Source organism: Puma concolor, chromosome A3 (assembly GCF_028749965.1).
Source record: "Puma concolor isolate L17-30 chromosome A3, mPumCon1.1.hap2, whole genome shotgun sequence".
Taxonomy (NCBI): domain Eukaryota; kingdom Metazoa; phylum Chordata; class Mammalia; order Carnivora; family Felidae; genus Puma; species Puma concolor.
Window position 1 is genome coordinate 125,101,177 of NC_141669.1, and position 22,302 is coordinate 125,123,478.

The 22,302-nt window shown below is 51.1% G+C and overlaps 1 protein-coding gene across 6 annotated transcripts in view; it reads left to right on the plus strand.

Moving 5' to 3' along the window:
* The window catches only part of HNF4A (hepatocyte nuclear factor 4 alpha), a 59,650-nt gene extending 39,426 nt beyond the window's left edge, over positions 1 to 20,224 (plus strand). For 3 of the 6 annotated variants that reach the window (XM_086702279.1, XM_086702280.1, XM_086702281.1), the window contains exons 4-10: positions 4,716 to 4,822; positions 5,539 to 5,694; positions 9,041 to 9,128; positions 10,273 to 10,428; positions 13,018 to 13,284; positions 15,788 to 15,940; positions 17,032 to 20,224. In XM_086702279.1, the coding sequence (XP_086558405.1) occupies positions 4,716 to 4,822; positions 5,539 to 5,694; positions 9,041 to 9,128; positions 10,273 to 10,428; positions 13,018 to 13,284; positions 15,788 to 15,940; positions 17,032 to 17,174 (1,070 nt within the window). In that variant the 3' untranslated portion in view covers positions 17,175 to 20,224. The remainder of the gene's footprint in view (positions 1 to 4,715; positions 4,823 to 5,538; positions 5,695 to 9,040; positions 9,129 to 10,272; positions 10,429 to 13,017; positions 13,285 to 15,787; positions 15,941 to 17,031) is intronic. The other 3 variants (XM_086702277.1, XM_025931739.2, XM_025931738.2) reach the window with 3 other exon arrangements.
* The last annotated feature ends 2,078 nt before the right edge of the window (positions 20,225 to 22,302 follow it).

Consider the following 22,302-nt stretch of genomic DNA (forward strand, 5'->3'; position numbering starts at 1 on the left):
TGAGCTTCCGGTCCCAGGGACAGGTGCACCCGTTCCTTAGTTTTCAGTGTTGAGTGTCAGGTGGCCCAAAGTTTTCATGTTTTAGGGAATGGGAACGAGGTGTCAGACTTGACCTGGGTGGAGGCAGAGGGGAAGACCAGAGCATGTTTATTAAGGTCTTTCCAGGCCTCCTGCCACCAGCAGATGCCAGTCACTGGGCTGGGCTTTTCCACGAGTGATGACGTGGCACCCTAGGTGGCTGGGGAATTGTCATTCCCCCTCTTCCTGGAGGAGGGAACCGAGGCCCACGAGTGGTTCAGCAACTTGCCTAAGGCCACACAGCTTGTCAGTGCAAGATCCGAGGTTTGCACCCAGTGCTCCAGACTAGAGTTCAGTGCTGTCTCGTGGTCCCTCAACGCTGCTTCCTTTATGACCTCCAGGCCTCAGGAACATTTAAAATGTTGGCAGCCTGAGCTCAGGAAGCAAAAATCCTTTAACTTCTTCATCTCCTTCTCCCCTCCTCTCCCCTTCCCCAGCTCGGGCACCAGACCTTCACCCCTAGCCTGCAGCCGTGTGGCACACCCAGCCCCCCGTCCGGTCCTGTATGACACCCCCCGACACACCGCACCCCAGGGCAGGAAGCTGGGACCAGCCTGCCCAAGCCGACTTCGCCCAAGCGGAGGGAGGGCACCCCTCCCCGTCTCTGCCTCGGAGCCCCTGTTCTCCCCTACCCCTCCCTAGGACATATTTCTGCATGCCACCCCTGAGGGGACTTGCTCATGAGTCCTGTTAGGGAGCTGGGCCTGCTGACCCCTATGAAGCAGTGGGTGGTCCCCAAGGTCCCCTCCTATTGCCAACTCCACCATGGTAGCTCCCAGATCTGGGAGGGGTCGGGGACTCTCAGATGGGGAGGGCCTTTTTCAAAGGTCAACACCCCCCACCCCTACCCAGTTCTCAGTGAGGTCGAGTCTCTCTCCTCCGAGTTGGGTACTACATTGTGGAATGAGGAATGTGAGAGGCGGGACTGTGGCATGTGGATGAGCGGCTGGAGGCAAGGACAAGCCTGAGAACTGCAGTCTAGGGGCCTCGTGGTCTATGGTTCTCACAGCCGGTGGTTTTACTCCCCAACAGCCTAAGGTTTCAAGTTCGAGAGCGTGGATGTCTCATGGTAAAGTTTCAGGCCTTATGACAGGCAGGCAGCAGAAGGATCGACAGCCTTCCTGGGCCGTATGTGGCCTGGTGCCTGCATGTGTTCAGTCTTCATATGTGTCTCTTGCTAAACCTCCAGAGGCGTTGGCATGGGTGTCACTCCAGGGACATTCCTTCTGGACTCTGGTTTTCCCATCCATAAGGTGAGGAAGGTGATAATGGTGCCTTCCAGCTCTGTGAGTCCAGCTACACACTCACTGATGTACCACTCCCCATGGGGACATGTGTGTTTGTTCCCTGGTCCTCCCCTTGAGCTGCCAAGGAGACAGCAGACCCGTGTCCTGGCTCCTGGAAGGGGAAGGGGAGTTCCAGGCCGTTCTGCCTTGGCGTAACCTTGAAAATAGCCAGTGCTTTATGGCTCAGGGAAGGCAGCTTTATGCCAGGAGGATGGGAAGATTGGCTGATGGCAGGTGAGTGTCGGCCTGTAGATGTTGATGCTTATTTGTACGCCTTGGTCAACCGGAAGATCATGATGCATGCAGTAGCTTGGTTGCTTCGAGACTAGGCCAGGGCAGAAAAGTAGTCAGTTGCTGTCACCGTCAAGCTCTGGGAAGAAAGAGGATTACCAGGTCTACCCAAGTCTGCTAGTCCCAACACCCCTCGTCAGCCTGCTGGGAAGTCCTCAAAGCCAAGAGAGATTCTCAGTGGAAGCCTCCGTGATCCAGAGACTTGGGACAAGTTTTCATTTCTCTTCTTTGATGGCCTTAGGATTCAGGAATTGAAACCCAAAAGTGGTCCCTGATGACAGGAAAGCATTTGCTGCAAACACAGGATTTACGGACCGGCCAGGCGTATGCAAGGGCGTCAAATCTACCCCCTCCCTACTTTACAGACGGGGAAATTCAAGCCAGACAGGTGACATGATCGGGTGGGGTCAGGACTAGAACTTGGGCTCCCCTGAGCTGGGCAGACACCAAGCTTCCTGGATGGACATTGGGAGGCTCAGCCTGGAGGCATCTTCTCTGGTCTAGGTTCCTGAAACTTCCTCTTGACCACAGGGAAGGGCTCCAAATCCCACAGGCCTGTGAGTCTTGGCCAGAGGTTATTCCATAGTGGCCAGAAGTGGGTTCCCTTGAAGGGTCGAAGACTCTGGGGAGAAAGCTGGGGGTCAGTGGGCCCAACAGCAGGTCTTGAATTCTCTCCTATAACCTGAGACAACACCTACCTGGGTCTTGACTGGCAGACCCGGGACAAATACCCAGCTCCTGGACGGAAGCCCACTCAGGAAGCTGGGCCAAGGGTGGGTGCAGCAGGTACAGGTTGGTGATGGGCCAGGGCGGTCTGATGGGTCTTTCCTCAGAACCCCAGCCCAGCCCCCCATGGGCCCCGTCCAGGGGTTCTCTGGGAAGACAGGCTCATCCTCCTCTCTGCCTCTGGCCGGGTCGGTTAATATTCAATAGAAGTTACATTAGGTCCCCGACCCTGCTAATACTGAGCAAACATTTGGAAAACATCATTCCGTGACTGAGCTCTCGCTGGGCACTGATAACACCGGCTAACCTTGAGGAGCCCAATCCGCAGCTGCTGACAGCGGCCCTTTTATTGGGCCCGCCTCCACTCGGCGCCCTGGTGGGTGCGGGCGCTGGCAGCCATGGGAGGGGTGTCGGCAGCGGGCAGGGCCACCACGTGTGCAGGGGAGCAGTCCCAGGAGCCGGTCCTCTCCCGGGAGGTGGGTCGCAGGAGAGATTTCTTACCTGGGACATCGGTCATACCGCACCCACTCCGGGGCTCCGTTCAGACTCTTTGATTTTCATTCTCCGACTTCAAGACTGTGTGAAATCGAGAGGAAGCTGGATGGCTTCAATGTGGGGGTCCCGCAGAGAGAGAGGGCATCGGGCCCAACTGGGAACCAGAACTTGTTGCATTCACCTGACAAACACGTACTGAGCACCCACTGTGTGCCAAGCTGCATTCTAGTCACTGGGGCTATGGCAGCAAACAGGACCATAGTGCTAGCGTTCTGGAGCTTTCCTTCCCATTGAGGGACAGAGAGTAAAGAATGAACAAAGGATTCTACAATAAGGGCCCCAAAGAAAAGTGAAGCAGTGTAAATAAAGGGCAGAGCATGAGGGAGGGATGCCACGTCGGGCAGGGTGGTCAGAGAGGGTGTCTCTGGGAAGGTGACATTGGCACGGAACCAGGCGAGAAGTCAAGAGGCTAAGCTGGGGGGTGGGGTCAGAATCCTTGGCAGAGGTGCTGAGCGAGAGCGGGTGGAGTGGGACCCGAGAAGAGGGGCCACGGTAGGGGTTATGGCTTCACTCCGCGTGGGCTGGGGAGTCACTGGTTTTGAGCAGTGGGGGATTGTGACTGAGTTCAGTGTTAGCGGATCCCCTCGTCTTCTGCGAGGTGCCCAGACGGTCAAGGCGAGGCCAAAAGCAAAGAGACCAGGGAGGAGAGCCTGAGCTGCTCGAGGGAAGACATAGCAGGGTCCAGACCGGAGCGGGGGGTGGGGGGAGGGAATGCGTGGACTCTGTGGGGATTCTGGACAGCACGTGGGCGTGAGCAGAGGCGGCCCGTGAAATAAAGAGAGGACTCCCAGGCTGGGAGAGGAAGAATAAACTAGCCTATTCCTGACGTGGGCAAGACTGAAGAGGAGTGGGTCTGGGAGGGAAAAAGTTTAGAGATGGGGAAACCGAGGCCGCAAGAGAGGACTTGATTTCTACCAGCACACAAAGTGGCAAATTCCAGACAGCCACCCAGGTCTCCGGCCGCCTCGTGCTCCCTCCTGCCAGCTTCAGCAAAGCCTCGTTCCACAGTGAGGCCTCTTGGACTCTAGGGGACGGCCAGGGCAACAGAAGGTCCATCTTAAATCTTAGGCCGGGACTGACACGGATGGGGATGTGCAGGGAGGTGTGGGGGCCCCCGTAGGTGGAGGCCCAGATCTCTGAGTTCCTGGAGGAGAGTGCACCGGTGGGACGGGAGGGGCCCAGGGCTGCTTCTTGCTGTCTCTGAGGTTAGCCTGGAGCACGTGCCAGGCAGGTGGGGGCCTCCAGATCCCCTTTTCCAGGCCTTCCGTCTCCGTGTTCAGGAACCCCTGGGCCATCTCTGTGTCACCCAGAGGCATTTTTTGCTTATTTTACCCACTTTCATCTGGGAAAAAAGGGACCCTTCTCCAAAACAGAGCTTAAACATCTGTCATCTAGACAGATCCCCTCTTCAATACTCAAGACCCATCTTAAACCCTCTCCAAGGCATCACTGTGTTGCATCCGTCCAGGGACGGGTGGATCACTCCCTCAGCACCCCATTGTGTTGGGGGCAGTTCTGGTGCTTCGAAGTTTCTCCCACGTGCTGGGTTGGAATGCATCTCTCCTCATTCCCACACGCTGAGCCGGGCTCTGCCCCCTGGGCGCTCCCTCCTATTCCCACCTCCAACCGTGTTTCCTTTACTCCAGTTCAGCCCTGCAGTATCTCCTGCTGGGTCGAGCTCTCTCCCCTCACGCCTCACCCGCTCCTCAGCAGTCAGGGGACCACCCTCCCCTCCACCCCATCCCTGGCCTCCCTCTCATCGCTCTCTCCTCCTCCCAGCTGTGCAAAATGAGCGGGACCGGATCAGCACTCGCCGATCAAGCTACGAGGACAGCAGCCTGCCCTCCATCAATGCATTGTTGCAGGCCGAGGTCCTGTCCCAGCAGGTACTGGGACGACCCTCTACCCACCTGGGGATCCCCCACACCAAGGAGGGGTCTCACCTCCACCCCTGTCCTCTCCAGCCAGGTCCTGAAACAACAGCTAGAAGGGTCCTGGGATATCACAGAAGGGAAACCGAGTCCAGTGTCACACAGCCAGTTGAGTAGCAAAGGCAGAACTCAAACTCGGGTCTGGCACACTGTGGCACTTTCTAGTCCGTCCCTTTGCATGCATGCGTTCTGCAGGCCAAACAGAGTTTACTGTCATGAGGGCCTGAGATCACCTGAGCCCTAAGAGAACAGATTAGTGCACAAGCAGACAGATTAGCAAACTGGGGCTCAGCCCATCCCCTGCTCTGTGACCTTGGGCAAGTCACAGCACCTCTCTGGGCTGGTTTCTTTACCCATCAGATGAGGATGATGATTTTTGCCCTGCTTCTCCTGTAGGGCCGAGAGTCTCCTTGGGGTTCTAAGAAGCTGACATTGGGAATTGGGCAGCAGGTGAAGGCCCGGGGGAAGCCCTCCTCCCTCATAGCTGACTTCTTCAGCATCCTTTCTGCTCTCCACCTGCCTCTGAGCTTCCTCCGGAGCCTAGAAGGCATCTGTAGTCCATCTCCCCTTTTGCAGACCTGGAAACTATCTGGGGGGAGGGCGCTCTGTGCAGAGGACAGAGACTGTAGGAGGGCTTGGCCATCCTCAGCATTTTCCTTCTCTTCCCCCAGATCACCTCCCCCGTCTCCGGGATCAACGGAGACATTCGGGCGAAAAAGATCGCCAGCATCGCAGATGTGTGTGAGTCCATGAAGGAGCAGTTGCTGGTGCTCGTTGAGTGGGCCAAGTACATTCCTGCTTTCTGCGAGCTCCCTCTGGATGACCAGGTGAGAGGAGACGTGGTCTGTGGGCAGTGGGGGCACTGGGCAGGTAGATCCTGCTGGCCCACCTGGGATATAGCCTTGGACTGGTTTGATTTTATTTAACAAAACACACATGGTGCTCGTGTGTGTCTCGAGCTGTTTAAATCACTATACAAATATTAACTCATTTAATCCATCCAACAGCCCTATGAGATAGGTACTATTATCATCCCCATCTTATAGGTGATGAAACTGGGGCACAGAGAGCTTAAGTAACCTGCTCAAGGTCACACAGCTAGTACCCAGCACAGCTGGGATTAGAACACTGTGCATGCAAGTGTGCTTTGGCGGTCAAGCTCCAAAGTCCAGGCTTCTAGCCACTGCACTCCTGCACGAGACAGGTCTCCTGGGGACATGTTGACAGGGCCCCAGAGCCAGGGATCAGGAGATTTGAGCTTGAGCCCTGGCTCTAAGACTGGTGCTTTGTGTGATCTTGGGCAAATTGCTTCCTCTCTCTGAGCCTCAGTTTTCTTATCTGTAAAGTGGGAATTATAATATCTGCTTCATAAAAAATTAAAGACATCACTATTTGAAATGATCATGTAACGGAGCACCTCCATTGTGCCCAGGCCGCAGCTGGCCTCCCTAAGTGTCACTTTCTTGTATCCCACCAAGATGGTTTCACTCAGCATTTTATTTCCCACGTACATTCTTTGGAATACCGAAAAGGTCCCAGGGGGGCATGGGTACATTCCTGAGGACAGGTGAGTTTCAGAGATATTGCAAATGATGGCTCCTGACTAGGCACCCCCTAGGCCTCTGCAGACACTTTCTGGGAAAGGGTTGCTAGACTGGGTCACCTTCTCAGCTGGGAGGGAGCTCAGGGGCACCAGCGGACAGCGCCCCAGACCTCAGCTCCTGGTGCATTTGCTTCTCTGGTGTGCACATTTGCACAAAACATTGGCAATGTATGTTAGTCTATTAAAGTTTCTGAGAAGTGAACTTTGTGAACTGAACTTTGTGAAACTGAACTTTGTGAAACTGAACTTTGTGAAACCCAGGGCTTCTCAAACTCCCCTGACCCCCAGACTCTCCTGGAGCACCTATTTGTATGCTAGGGTCGACACACTGTGGAAACACTGGTGTGGCTGGTCCTCACCTTCACACTGGGACCTGGATCGGATGCTCTGTCCCATAGATCCCTCCCCACTTTGGGAAGGATCACAGGCCAGGGATCTTGGCCGAGTTGTCCCTGCCTTTACCCCTGTTCCTTATGTGCTGGCCCTGGTCTCCTCTGCTGGAGAGTCTATATTAATGTTTAATCCCTTCTGCTCCTTCCCAGGGGCTCAGCAGGGCAATAAGATACCCCCAAGCTGAGCAATTGTTAACCTCAATTTCCCACCCAAACCTCCCTGGCTGGGGCTCAGAGCATTCTTAGAGAGCAGTGATGGGTGGCCAGCAACGCAGGACAATCATTAACATCCCCGCACCCCCTGCCTGCCCACCCCCAGAATAGCTGCCATGTCAGGAGGGCTCCCAGCTCCCCGTTCATGGTGTATAAGGAGCCCATCTTGCCCAAGATAGTTGGGACACACGTGGGAGAGTTGGGGGACACTGTCCTCCAAAGGACACCCCAAATCTGTCAACATTGCTCCAGGAGCCACTTTCCAAGTTTGTTTGCTTCTTCATTTGTTTTGGGCACCAATCCATTGAAACCCAGGAGGCTGGGTAGCATTGAATACAGGGGCTAAGGTCTAGAGAGGGAAAGCGGTCTGCCCCAGGTCGCAGAGCAAGGCAGCCACAGGGCTGGGATCTGACTGCAGGTCTCTTGCCCCCTCGGTTTGAGAGTCACTGGGGTCGGTGGCGAAAGCCCTCCACAGCACCTCGAGAATGGGAGGTGCTTGATAATAAGCATCCTTGGCCTCCTTTGTCCTGGTCGTAGAACGTGGACTCACCTGCAGGCCTCTTTACCATTCTCCTCTTTTCTGGTCACTCTCATAAGGTGTGATCATGGGAGAATAGATGAAGAAGAGCTGGTGGCTGCCCAGGAGGGGCTGTATCTAGAAAGGAAGTTAACTAATTTGCTCATTCATTCATTCATTCATTCATCCCTTCACCCATTCCTTCCTTTCTTCTTTCAAATAAATATTTATTGACGGTTTATTGTGTGCCAGCTGCCTTCCATGCCCTAGACAATTTCGCCTCCTTAGAATTTCTCTGCCCTCCCCACCCAGTGTAGCCCCTCTTGTCCCATATCTCTTTATCACGTGACTCTCACCTCCCTCCATCTGTCTTGTCCTTCCTTCCTAAGAAGTGTCTGTCGCTCAGTAGGCACTCAACATTTGATAAATGAGAGAAGGAACAATCAAAACATTTTTGCGTCCTAGTTTAGCCTGCTAAAAAAGTCTCCAAAATTCCCCAATCCAACCTTGCAGACAAGATCGTTGAGGTGACCGGCCTGTGACTATCTTCACCAGTTGCCGTTTTTCCCATCCTCTGGGCCTGACATAAACACCAAAGCAGATGGTTCGGAAAGGACTGCCAGTGTCCTCCTGGCCGGGCCCCTGCCTCGGACTTCAGTCTTCCAAAGCTGCTTTGTCTTCTCTGCAGGGAAGGAATATGTCAAGCCCATCCCCTGCCAAGGACCAGTGCTCATGCCTTTGCTTTGGGAACCAACACCCATGTCCAAATGCTTGGAACTCACTCTCAGAATCCTAGAATCTTACAATGTCAAGTGAGCAGGTACCCTGGAGATCTTCCAGAGTAGGGATTTCCCAGACACAACTGCACATCAGAATCACTGGGGAGCTTGTTAAATACAGATCCTTGGGCCCACTTTTACAGACTCAGAATCTCTGGGAGTAGAGCCTAAGAATCTGCATGTTACAAAATACTCTTCATAATCTTCCGTAGCTGGTCCACGGGTAGGAGTTCGGGACCTACGGTTTTAGAACTTCCTGGCTCATAGACCCTCTTGAGAGTCTAATGAAACTCTGCTGCAAAAACAAAAACAAAAACACCCAGAATGTTGTTAAGTTTCATCAGGCACAGAAACAAGGCCCAGAGGGAAGAGGCAGCTTGCCCAAGGCCACAGCAGTTCAAAGATAAAGTTAGCATCTGGCCTCCTAGCTCTGAGTGCATGTTCTTTTCCCTTCCAGGTTCCTGTTGAACCTTTTCCAGGTTTTCTCCATTGTGGGAGGAAGGCAACAGCTTTCTGAAGCCCTTTTATTGTAGTTCAGGCAGGTAAAGGCAAGGGAAGCATTAAGCCAGCTTTCCCAGGGTCACTGAGTTGGCTAGGAGCAACTTTCCAGGGGGTGCAGACAGCTTTTCAGGAGTACCACGGCCAGACACCATCCCTTTCCTCTTCCAGGTGGCCCTGCTCAGAGCCCACGCCGGTGAGCACCTGCTGCTTGGAGCCACCAAGCGATCCATGGTGTTCAAGGACGTTCTGCTTCTAGGTAAGCAGGCTGCCTGCCCCAGCCAGGGCTCTGCGGAGGGCATGCCCAGTATGGAATGTACCGGGCACAGGAGACTTCCAAGGTGGCATGCAGGGGCAAGGGAGAAAGATCAAGAGTAGCCTCTTCCCAGGGCACCTGGGTGGCTCAGTCGGTTAAGCGTTTGACTCTTGATCTTGGCTCAGGTCATGATCTCAAGGTTTGTGAGATTGAGCCCCATGTCAGGCTCTGCACTGACAGTGTGGAGCCTTGCTTGGGATTCTCTCTCTTCCTCCCTTTCTGCCCCTCCCCTGCTTGCTTGGTCTCGTTCTCTCTCTCTCTCTCTCTCTCTCTCAAAATAAATAAGTAAACATTAAAAAAAAAAAAAAAGGAATAGACTTTTCCCAGTGTTCCCATCTGGATCCTCTACTCAGATGCAAGAAGTGTGGACACCAGGCAAGAAAGGCCTCCAAGGTTAAAGTTAGAGCACAGTAGGGGTTATCCCTGGAATTGCCCTTGCACTCTGAGTGCTTTCTGGAGCAGGGGCAAGACGCAGCCAGGAATGGCGCAAACCTTGGCCTATGTCACGTCTGCTCCCATGGCGTGTTTATTTATTATTTTAGATGCTCGTATAGATCACACTATGGGCCAGATCCTAGTCTTAACTCTTTACAAACACTACTCCTTTAATACAACGACCCTAGGAGGTAGGCTCTGTTATTTATCCCCATTTTGCAGATGAAAAAAACTGAAGCACAGAAAGTAATTTATCCAAAATATATATGGTTAGCTAGTGGTGGAACTGGATTTCAACCCCAGGCAGTCTAGTTCTAGAATCTGGTCCCTTAACCTTGATGTGTTGTTGCCTCCTAAGTGGCCCTTGAATGTCACTACTCTTATGGGTCATGTCAGAGAATGGAGCACGGGTGATGTGAAAGGCTCCTAGAAAGCCAGGCTCCAGGCCCAGTCTGATGGCTTCAAGCAACTCATTCCTTTCATCTGGGCCTCCATTTCTTCATCTGTGAAATGGGCATGATAATCCCCACGGGGCCTTCTCCCATGGGCACCAGTTGCATTGCAGCTGCAAAGGACAGGGCCTATGCAAAGCTGGGGAGAAGGATACACCCAAGGGGGTGTCCTGATCCCCTTTCCTTCCCAACCCACCCAGGCAATGACTACATCGTCCCTCGGCACTGCCCGGAGCTGGCAGAGATGAGCCGGGTGTCCGTGCGCATCCTCGACGAGCTGGTGCTGCCCTTCCAGGAGCTGCAGATAGATGACAATGAGTATGCCTGCCTCAAAGCCATCATCTTCTTTGACCCAGGTACAGTCCACCCCTCCCTCCGCCCCCGATGCTCCAGACCCTCTGTCACACTTCTCCTGTGGTGTGCCCTACATTCACAGCCTCCCTCTGCAGGACAACAACTGGGAGAGGCTGTTTGCATTCGCTGTTTCCCAGACGAGGAAAACCAGGTTCAGAGAGCTGATGTGCCTTGACAAGGCACATGGGCTCCAGGGGCTTGGTTCTGTCCTTTTTCTCCTTTCCCTTCTGTCCCCTCCTCCCTTCCTCCTCTCCCTACCTCCTCCCTTCCTTCTTTTCTTTCCTTTCATCTTTTCTCTTTCCCTGAAACGTTTTTACCAAAATAATATCTGCACACATTTAAATTCAAACAGTTCCCCCACTCCACATTCCCTGCTAAAGCCTCCTTCCCGGGGGGCATCATTTCTGATTCTTTTAACTGTTTCGTCTGGCTCTAAATAAAATGCTAAGCCTTCTCCTTCTTGATGTAGCTGTTTCCGATCGCAGTTGCCCTCCTACACTCGTGGAGGATCTCACTGTTCCCTTTCGCCATTCCGTCTTCTCTCTCCCATCTTCTTCCTATATTTTCAGGGCTAGTTTGGTGTCTGCTGATTATCTTTACAATGTTGTTGGCTCTCCTCTCCCCATCCCATCTACTGACTTTCCACCTGCATTTTTACAGAATGTCCTTATAGTTATGTCTTTGTGCAAAGCCTGATTTCATTTTACCATATCAAGATGCCTGGACTTCACAGGCTTGCTTGCTAACTTACCTCCTTACATGTTAGAGGGGACCCACCATGTGCCCAGGCATTGCCCACTGCCCTTAGTGCTAGACCTCACCAACATGGAGATCACCTCCGGTAATAACGGTAATGAAGAGGAAGATGACCACAGTTTCTGGAATGCTCACTAAGGCACCATTCTAAAGACTTGATGTGGATTATGCCACTTCTTGCTTGCAACACAGTACCTCTGAGGTAGGAATTGTTATTATCTCCATTTTGCAGATAAGGAAACTGAGGCACAGGGAGTTGGCTAATTTGCCCAAGGTTACACAACCAGGAGATGGCAGAGCTTGGATTTGAACTTCAGACTATCTAGCACTCAAACCTATATTCTTACCTACTGCACACTCTTCCCCATTTCTTGAAGGGTAAGACTTCTGGTTCTAGTTTCCTTAAGCACCTGGCCCAGGCTTATCCTCTGCAGTGCTCAGCACAGAGCTGGACAGGTAGTAATTGCTCAATAAGATGGGATTATTGATGCTGAGTCAGGGTTAGCAACCTGGCTTGGAGGGCCAGGTGACCTAGTATAGGGCCTGGCATGTAGGTGATGCTTCATAAATGTTTGTTGACTGAATGAAGGAATGCACAAATATGGCTCAGTGGAGTGAGCCCTGGAATGGAAATGTGAGTGAAATTCTCTATCTGCAACTTACTTTTGCATTAAAGAGGTGATAAATGCATTACCTCCATAAAGGTTGAATTTAACTCTTGGACAACCATTTGAATCCCCTTCTAGGTTAAGGATCTAGAATTTATCCATTGATTTTTTTTTCATTCATTCATCCTTCCATCCATCTACCCATCCCTTCATCGAGTTACCTATTCAACAAATATTGACCATGCATGGTACTAGGTACTGGGTTTAAAATGACAAACAAGGGGCTCCTGGGTGGCTCAGTCAGTTAAGTGTCTGACTTCTGCTCAGGTCATGATCTCACGGTTTGTGAGTTCAAGCCCCACATTGGGCTCTGTGCTGTCAATGTGGAGCCTGCTTCAGACCTCTGTCTCCCTTGTTCTCTGTCTGTCCCCTGCCTTACACACACACACACACACACACACACTCTCTCTCTCTCTCTCTCTCTCTCTCTCAAAAATAAATAAGCATTTAAAAAATTTAAAACAACAAACAAGACATGCCTGCCCACCCAGAGCTCATAGTCTGGTGGAAGAGACAGTTACATCCCGTGTGGCCACTAGCAACAGAAAAGCCACAGAAATCTGGGATATGATGGACACTCATAAAGCAGGCTTGGGAGGGTGGAATGGAGAAGGCTTCCTGGAGGAGATGGAACCTAAGCTGAGACCCCAGGATGACACAGGCAAGGGAGCAGGGAAACAGGGAGACTCTTCTAAGGCAGCGGGAGCAGCATGAGCTGAGGTCTGGTCAGTGGGACCTCAATGCTGATCAGGAGCCCCAAGTCCCCATCATGGATCTACCAACAATTGGATGTATGACCTGGGCCAAGTCCTTTCCCTGCTCTCTGCCTCATTTCCCCATGTGTAATGAGGAGGTTGCCTGGTGCCCTCGTGGGTAAGTTCTTGAAGTCCTACTCCTCCCACCCCCCACCCCCATCTCCTCATTCTGCATCTCAGGAAATGTGACAGAAATGCTTTTCTGCCTGCGTCCAGGAAGCTACAGATGTGCTAGTGTACCCTGGTTCCTGAGGACCCCAAATCCCAGCACGGCTGAGGACTCCCTAAGTGACCTTGGGCCTCAAGACCCGCTCTCAGGGCCCCAGGAGTCAGGGGAGAGCTGGATCCCAGCTCCCCAGAGGCTCCGACTGGGCCCCCGTGCCCTCCCTCACCTGTGCCCTCCCCGTTGCAGACGCCAAGGGGCTGAGCGACCCGGGCAAGATCAAGCGGCTGCGCTCCCAGGTGCAGGTGAGCCTGGAGGACTACATCAACGACCGCCAGTACGACTCGCGTGGCCGCTTTGGCGAGCTGTTGCTACTGCTGCCCACCCTGCAGAGCATCACCTGGCAGATGATCGAGCAGATCCAGTTCATCAAGCTCTTCGGCATGGCCAAGATCGACAACCTGCTGCAGGAGATGCTGCTGGGAGGTCCGTGCCAGGCCCAGGAGGGGCTGAGAGGTGGGCGGGCCCCCTGGCAAAAGATAAGCTTCATACCTAGGCCCCACCTCTCAGCTCCGTCACCTCCTCCCTCTGTGGCCTTGGCCAGATCCCTTAACCTACCTAAGCCTCAGTTTCCTCATCAGAAAAATGGGACCAACGGTCCATTTATTCAGGCACTGGGAACCTAGTGTGTGCCAGTCACGGTTGTAAGTGCTGGAGATTCAGCAGAGAACAAGAGCTCTGCCCTTCTGGAGGTTGCGTGTGAGTGCGTGTGTGTGTGTGTGTGTGCACGCATGCGTGTGTGCATAAGGGCTCGTGGAAACTGACAATAACCAAAGGATAGCTAGAGATTTTGAAATAAGCAGGTAATATGATAGAGTGTAACTGGAAAGGGGTCTATTTTGGTAGGTTGTCCAACAGAGACAGACTTCTCTGAAGTGGGACCTTTGAGCTAAAACCCGATGGATGAAAGGAAATAGTACATTTAAAAGCCAAAAGAAAAGCATTCCCGGCGGAAGTAACTCATGCAAAAGCCCTGAGGCAGGAGAGGTTCGTGTGTTCGAGAAAGAAGGATAAGGTCATGAGATGAAAACTGATATGGGCAGACACCAAATCGGCAATATGCGGTCTTGTAGGTCGCGGTCAGAAATTTGGATTTCATTTTCATTGCAGAGGAGTGAACGTCAGACGACTCTTTTTAGCAAACTACTCTGGTTGCTAGGTAGAAAGTAAATTCCAGGGGTGGCACAGTGGAGGCAGGAGACCCCTAACCATTACTTGTCTCCAGGCCGGAGTAGGACAGTGAAAGCTGGGACGAAGGCATGACTGGAAGAACGCACAGGATTTGCTGATTGACCCGATGTGGGAAGCGAGGGAAGGGAAGAAACAAAGATGAAACCCACATGTTTGCTTTGAGTGACAGGGGCGCTCATGGAATAACTTACTGAGATGAGGAAGCCAGGGGAAAAGCAGGTTGAGGCTGGGATGGTAGCAGCAGTGAGAGACGAGCCAAGAGACTGTTTAGACTTCAACAAAGCTGGAGATGACTCTAGATACCCAAGGGGAATTATCAGGAGGAAGTTGCATGTTTGATTGAGTCTGTTGCTCAAGCACAAGTGCAAAGCTCTGGAGGGAAGACAGCTTCGTGGTGCTCCAGCAGTTAGGGGCCATGGTGATAGATACTGAAAAGTGGGCATCAGTGAATTGACAGATTTAGCCAGGTTGAAGAGTTTTTGCAGTGATGGTACAAGATGAAGTGGGCCGGGAGGCTAGGAAGCAGGATCTGAGTGAGGGTGCTTGAACTCAGGATTTTGGAAGTGATGTGGTTACTAGTGATGGCTTGGCCAAGGACCACCTGGGCCTATATTTGGGACTGGATCATTCTTTTTTGTGGGGGCTGTCGTGTACCCTGTTCGGCCACATCCCTGGCCTCGCTACCCATGAGATGCCAGTAGCACTCCTCAGCAGCACAGCCAAAAACATCTTCAGATATTATCAAATGTCCCCTGAGGGCCCCAGATCTCCCCCAGTTGAGAACTACTGTCAGATGATAACTCATTTCATTTTCACTTTGACCCTGTGAATTATGGATCGAGTGTCATCGAGATCCGGGTCAGGACAGGGGCGCCTGACCGACTCGGTTGGCAGAGCCTATGACTCTTGATCTTGGAGTTGTGATCTTGAGCCCCATGTTGGGTGTAGAGATCACTTAAAAATAAAATCTTAAAAAAAAAATAGGATCAAGATGGAGCTTGTGCTCTGTTGGGAGATAACAGGGCCCTGTAATCTCATCTCTGGGCCCTGTAATCTCATCTGGTTGTAGAATGGGACAATAATGATAATGATATCCACCTTATAGGACTGTGATGAGGGTTAAATTATTTTAAACATGAAAAGTGCTGTGAAACAGTACCTGGCACATATTAGATGCTCAATAATTGGTAGCTGTCATGGAAACAGTATACTTTAGAGGTCTCTTGCAAGCCCTAAAATCCCACCATTGTCACATCAGTGACCACAGCCATTACCAAACCAACCTATACCTTATATGGTATTATAAGAGCAAAAGCATAGAAATAGGGAAGTACAGGGAACACTCAGGTGCCATAAGTAGGTTTGGCTGAAGCAGAGGCTATCAGGGGGACAAGGCTAAAGGTGAGTTGGCACCAAATTCTTGAAGGATTTGCATGCCAAGGAGATTTGAGGGCCATTGGTTAAATCTCTTATATTAATAGTCAATCAATACACTATTCATTATAATATTTTGATCTCACAGCTTCCTTACACGCTCCTTCTTTCTTTCAACTTCTGTTCTCTTGGTTTGTTGGGTCTTCTCAGTACCCTCATGAAACCTATGGATAGGAGTGGTAAGCCCCAGCTTACTAATCCAGAAATAGGTAGCCAACAGGCAATGTCAGTATTGAATGAACAGGTTTATTGGCCACACCTGAAGATGTACCTCAAGGACCATGGTCTTTATCTCAGACTCTCCATCCTGATTGAGTCCCCTCTTTACCTGCAGGGTCCTCCAGTGATGCACCTCATGCCCATCATCCCCTGCACCCTCACCTGATGCAGGAGCACATGGGCACGAACGTCATTGTTGCCAACACAATGCCCTCTCACCTCAGCAATGGACAGATGTGTGAGTGGCCCCGACCCAGGGGGCAGGCAGGTGGGCAACTTGAGCTCTACCCAGCAAGGGATGGGGTTGGGGGCCCAAGGGGGGAGCCAGGAGAAGGATGGGTCTAGAAGATGGGAACTGGCATACAGCAGTTCTCTGTGCTCCGGGGTAAGGAGTGAGGAGTGAGACTGGCCTTTTTGTAAGGCTGTTTTTTTCAGTGAGGTCCTTTACTCAGCAAGGTAATTAATAGCCTTTATTGAATGAAGCTGCCCTTGGGATGAGGGATCCATTGGATGAATATGTCCATTGGGGCAAGAATTCCATTAGGTGATGTTGCCCATCAGGTAAAATTGTTCTTTGAAGTAAGACTGCCCAGTAGGTAAGACTAGCCATTATACAATTAGATGAGACTACTCCTTGGGTGGGGATGTCCACTGGGGGCCGTATATACATATATTTCATTCTGAGGTGAAATCTCAGAAGTGTGAGTTTGTCACTGGACAAAGTTCTTCAAAAAGTAAGATTATCATTGTGATGAGGAGGTCGTCCGCTAAAATAAGATTGCATTTCGTTGAGATTGTTCTTTGGGAAAGTTGTCCATTGAATAAAGTTGGCCAAGTGGGTCATGGTCAAAGTTAACTTCCAAATGTATGATGCTGTGAGGCCAATTAGTTTCCATTATCCATCTACCTAAATATCAAAGAAATAGTATTTTTTGAGCCAGTTGGCCAGACCCTTGGGTCTCATCAACTGTTATCCCTTCTCTCCAAGAAAGGATATTACTGTCACATGTCCCATTGTCCTCAAACAAAGTCAGACTTGGGCCCTGGTCTGGGAGAAGCAGCCCAGATCTCCATGTTAAATGGTGGAGGAGATGGGTGTTGGTAGGACCTAGGCAAAAGGCTCTGACCACACCTGGCCCATCTGCAGCCTCCCAGACTCACCATACTTAGACTTTGTGATCTGGAACTCAGAAGGTTTGAATTTTAAGAGACCTTAGAGATTATCTAGTTTAATTCTCTCATTTTATAGAAGAGGGAACTATGTCTCAGAGTGGGGGAAGAACCTACTCAGGAGTCTTCATTTATTCCCTAAAGGGCTGGAATTCTCAGCAGCCCCTGTCTGTCTCTCTGTCCTTCCAGCCACCCCTGAGACTCCACAGCCCTCACCACCAGGTGGCTCAGCGTCTGAGCCCTACAAGCTCCTGCCAGGAGCGATCGCCACGATTGTCAAGCCCCCCTCCGCCATCCCCCAGCCGACCATCACCAAGCAGGAAGTCATCTAGCAAGCCGCTGGGGGTCGGGGGCTCTGCCGGCCCCCCAGCCCCCTCAGAGAGCCCCGGTGGTCACTTGTTCACAGTGAAGGAAGCCGTGACAACAAGGCCAGTCTCAGGGCAGCAATGGAAAGGGCGAAGGGCCCAAGAACTTGGGCTGCGGGCCACATCCCATTGCTACCCTCCACCCCCTGCTCTGGATGATGGGGCTTTGACTTGGGGAGACCCCAGCTGGAAAATCCTCTGTTGCCTTGGACAACTCTTCTCTTGCCAAAGCCACTGCCTTCCCCTTCATCATACCTAACCCCAACTTCTTCACCCCCAAAGGACAACTCTCTGGAGATGACATGGGACCTTGCTTGGACATAGCTAGCTCCCTTTCCCCTCAGACTGGTACTTCTCTCCAAGTACTGTCCTAGTGCCCAGTCACAAAACCCTTCAAGGCTGGGTCAGATCGGGGTCTCTGATCCCTCCCTGTCTTGCTGCCCCTGCCTGCAACGCTCCTCTCCACTTGCCACCGTCACCCACCTCAGCCATGCTAATTTCTCCACAGTCACCTCTCCAGAGGCTGAAGAAGACTTGCAGACAACCACCCGGTCATCCCAAGAGCATTTCTAAAGCACTAGCTGGGCTAGGCACAGTGTAGGAGACTGTTGAGAAGGAAGACACTGTTCCACCTGTAACCCATGGCTCTTCCCTTCTTTGGGACTTGGGTGGGTATGGGGGTGATGCTCCCTACAGGCTGTCAACACCGAGAGGACAATCCAAGGTGGGCAACTGCAACAGGAACTTGGAGGGACTAGGGTGGTCGGAGAAAGCACCAAGAAAGGGGCAGACTGCATTAGGCCTTTAAGGAAGGGCTGGATTTCAGCTAGTGGAGCAGGTGAGACACAACATTCCAAAGTAGGGCAAACAGTCTGGGTGAGGACTCAGGTCAGAAGAAGGGCGTGGGGGGAAGGCAATGAAAAGACTGAGCTGTCTGGAGGAGGCTGGGGGCCTTGAACCCCAGACTGAGGCACTGAGACATGGGCTCCTCGGCCATGACTAGCTGGGAGGATGTGCGGCGGGTCGGGAGGGAGCGGGCAGGCCAGATGGGGGCTGGTGATGCATGTGATGCAGGTGAGAGGGAAGACACCTGGAGACGGCGGTGAAGATGGATGGGTGCACGCGGCTCAGAAGGGTGTCAGGGAGGAATTGCCCCCCCAGGGCCCGTCTCAGACTCTGCCTCATTCCTGGCGCTGTGTTAAGTGCAGCACATGCATCGTCTCTTTCATTGTTACCGAAGATGAAATTGAGATCTAAGTGGTTAAGTGACTTTTCTGGAACCCACAGTTAGTAAATGGCTGAGTCAGGATTTGATCCTGTATCGTCCTGGATCAGAACAGGAGCTCTTGACCACGGTGACTAAAAGGGCCCTTCTGTCCTCCCCATGATCCAGTTTGAGGGGCTTCCTGCCCCTGTCGCCAGCCTCAGAAGCCAAAGTCTTATTCTTCCCAGGGGCCCCACCAATGCCCAGGACTAAGATTGGCTTGGAGCTACACTAATATCTAATCAGGGTCCAGCATCCTGTTTGCTGATGAAAAGGAGAAGTTATAATTGTTGGACTCCTTTTCTCTCCTCACTCCCCAAGTCCAGGGCGGGTGTCAGGGGTCTGGCTCTTGGGAGATGGGCCAATATGGCCTGGCCATCTGGGAGCAGGATGGTTTGGGGGTGGTTCAAGGGAGGGATGAGAAGGCCTGGATTTGATCACATTTGAGAAACGTTAAGCCCCAAGATGGAACAGTCAGCATGTCATGTGGAATTTTGGAGGCTTTGGGAAAATTCTGCAAAATGCCACTAAGCCAGTGGGAATGAAAGAGATGGGTCCTGTGGCTGGCACTGTGCTTAGGTAGGAGAGTGAACAGTTAGACTGGCTACCTACCCCCACCCCAGGCTGACCCTTCTGAGTGGATGGGGGGGCAGGACTCCAGTGCCCCCAGATTCCACCATTGGTGATGGCTCCTTTTTGTGAAAGAGGCAAGAGGGGTTCGAGGGCAATATGTCCAAGGGAAACCTCTACATCACCAGTGGTCCCAGGAGCAGCCTACCCAAGCCACCAAGCCAAGTCCCTGGTGCCAGAGAGACTGCTCCCTACTCAGAGCTCTCAAATCTTCCCCAGCCCCTCTCTCTCTGGGTCCCCAGAAATTCCAGCCAGGGAGCTCAGACTCATCTGGGACAAGGTGAGGAAGCTGGAACTATTCTGTCATTGCGGTCATTCCCACTCTTTGCTCCTCTGCCCCCCAAAGTTGCTCGGGCCTCTGTCATAGGAGTGAATCGAGTTAAGAGTTTTCCACAGGATGGAGTTGGAGTAGCAGTGGCTTTTAATAGTAGCAAAATCTTCTGGGTCAGGGGTTCAGTCCTTAGCCCCAATTAACCCTGCCAGCAGGAGAAATCCATTCCATTTAAATAATTTTACTGTAACGTGGGAAGCACAAAACAAAGAGCAGTTTGCTTTTCTGATTCTGAGGACATGGCATTGGAAAATCCCTCTCTCTCTCTCTCTCCTCTTTCTCTCTCTCTCTCTCTCTCTCTGTCCCCCCCTCTCCCTCTCTCCCTCTTCTTCTCTCTCTGCCACTTGAGTTCTGGTCCTAAACAATGAAATCTGAAGGACTAAATAAACAAGGGTTGGGAGGGCAAGCATGGACCCTGCAGTTCCTCCCCTGAGACAGCCTCTTCTCCAGGCAGCTCTCAGAAGCTTCCAGAATCTGCATGACTCCCCGCAGAGTAGACAGAGGAGAGGGTGGGAAATGGACGCTCCTAGATTTTTGTGATGACCAAGCCAATTGCTTTTGCCAAATTGTTCTGTGATTTGCCCTGATTGGGATGAATTGTGAAATTCACATCAAGCAATACTGGAAGCGGGCTGCTTCCTGTGGGTGTGAATGCCACCAGCCCCTGTGCTGACACCTGAGCCCCTGTCACTCTGCCGCCCAATGGGGCAGAGAAGCAAAAAAACATTTCTTACTCTTGTGTGTTTTAACAAAAGTTTATAAAGCAAAATAAATGGCGCATATGTTTTCTAAGTCCTTGGATGGGTGTCCTTTCTACCTTTTCGGGTGTTAGAAATAAGGATGAGAATAGTCAGAGAGTTCTTTATGATATGCAAAATGTTTTTAAATATATTAGTGCTTTTTTTTACATTATTGATTTTTAATCTCACATCAAGAGATAAGCAAGTTAGCATTGTCAACAATAGCCAAACTATGGAGAGAGCCTAAATGTCCAACAACCAATGAATGGATAAAGAAGATGTGAGATATATAGATATATATATATATATATATATATATATATATATATATATATACACACACACACATACACACACACACACATGTTATATGACCTATATGTCATATAACATATATGTCATATAACGTATGTCATATAACAACTATGGAGAGAGCCTAAATGTCCAACAACCAATGAATGGATAAAGAAGATGTGAGATACACACACACACACACACACACACACACACACAAGTTATATGACATATATGTTATGTATATGTCATATAACATATACATAACATATAACATATATATGACATATACATATATGTCATTGCAAATGGTAAGATCTCATTGCATATTCCATTAAATGGAATATTACTCAGCCATCAAAAAGAATGAAATCTTGCCATTTGCAATGATGTGGATGGAGCTAGAATGCATTATGCTAAGCAAAATTAGTCAATGAGAGAAAGATAAATACCATATGATTTCACTCATGTGGAATTTAAGAAACATAACAGATGAACACATGGGAAGGAGGGAAGAGAAGGAAAACAAACCACAAGAGTCTCTTAATGGTAGAGAACATGGGTTGATGGAGGGAGGTGGGTGGGGGATGGGCTAGATTGGTGATGGGTACTAAGGAGGGCACTTGTTATGATGAGACTTGGGTATTTTATGTAAGTGATGAATCACTGAATTCTACTCCTGAAACCAATATTGCACTGTCTGGTTAACTAGAATTAAATAAAAGAAAAAAGAGGTAAGCAAGTTGGACATTATTATCCCCAACCCCCTTTATAGATGAGAAAACTGAGGCTCAGGGGAAGTGATTTCCCTTGAGAGGTAGAAGTAGGAATCCAACTTGGATGCCTTGATTCCAAGTGCTTACTGTGTGGGGAGAATGAAAGTCAAGCCTCCCTCTTGGAGAGGGGAGGGTTGAGTGGGGGGAGAGGGGAGAGAGGGAAAGATCTGGAAGAATGGCAAGAGGGTCCAAGATGGAGCCCTAATCTGGGTCATTTCCAGGGACCTGGGCCTACTGCCAGCAACAGGGGATAAGAAGGCACGGGGAAATTTCGTAAAGTTGAGTTGTTTAAAAAGAGAATAAAGGTGGGGCGCCTGGGTGGCGCAGTCGGTTAAGCGTCCGACTTCAGCCAGGTCACGATCTTGCGGTCCGTGAGTTCGAGCCCCGCGTCAGGCTCTGGGCTGATGGCTCAGAGCCTGGAGCCTGTTTCCGACTCTCTGTCTCCCTCTCTCTCTGACCCTCCCCCATTCATGTTCTGTCTCTCCCTGTCCCAAAAATAAATAAACGTTGAAAAAAAAAATTAAAAAAAAAAAAAAAAGAGAATAAAGGTAAGGACACACTCAAGATTTCTAGCCAGGTCTGTAGCCACCTTGGTCCTTCCCCTGATAAACCAGGCAGGTGGTCTCACACCTTGGCCACCACACACCACAACCTCATATGCAGTCGGGGGTGTGCTGGAGAGCCAATTGTTAGCTTCTCCTCCCAACTCCATGTTTGGCAACGTGACGTTTACACCACAAGAACTGCAAGAGCTACAAATCAAGGCTTTACCCCTGGGGAGCCAGTTGCTACACATCACCAGCACATCAGGGCATTCAGGGATGGGAGTAGAGCATGCGGGGTGGCTGGACTGTGGATGCCCAGGCATGGGGATGCTTGAGGATGAGGGTGGAACAGGGTGACCCCGTCAGCTTCCCAAAGAAGGGTGTCAACGGTTCTGGGCTGGGAGTCACAGATCAATGTAACATTGGTCAGGTCACCCCTCTTTTCTGAGACTCATCTGTCAAATGGGAATGACAGCTCCCTTCAGGAGTGTTGTCAGGATTAAATTGAATGAGAC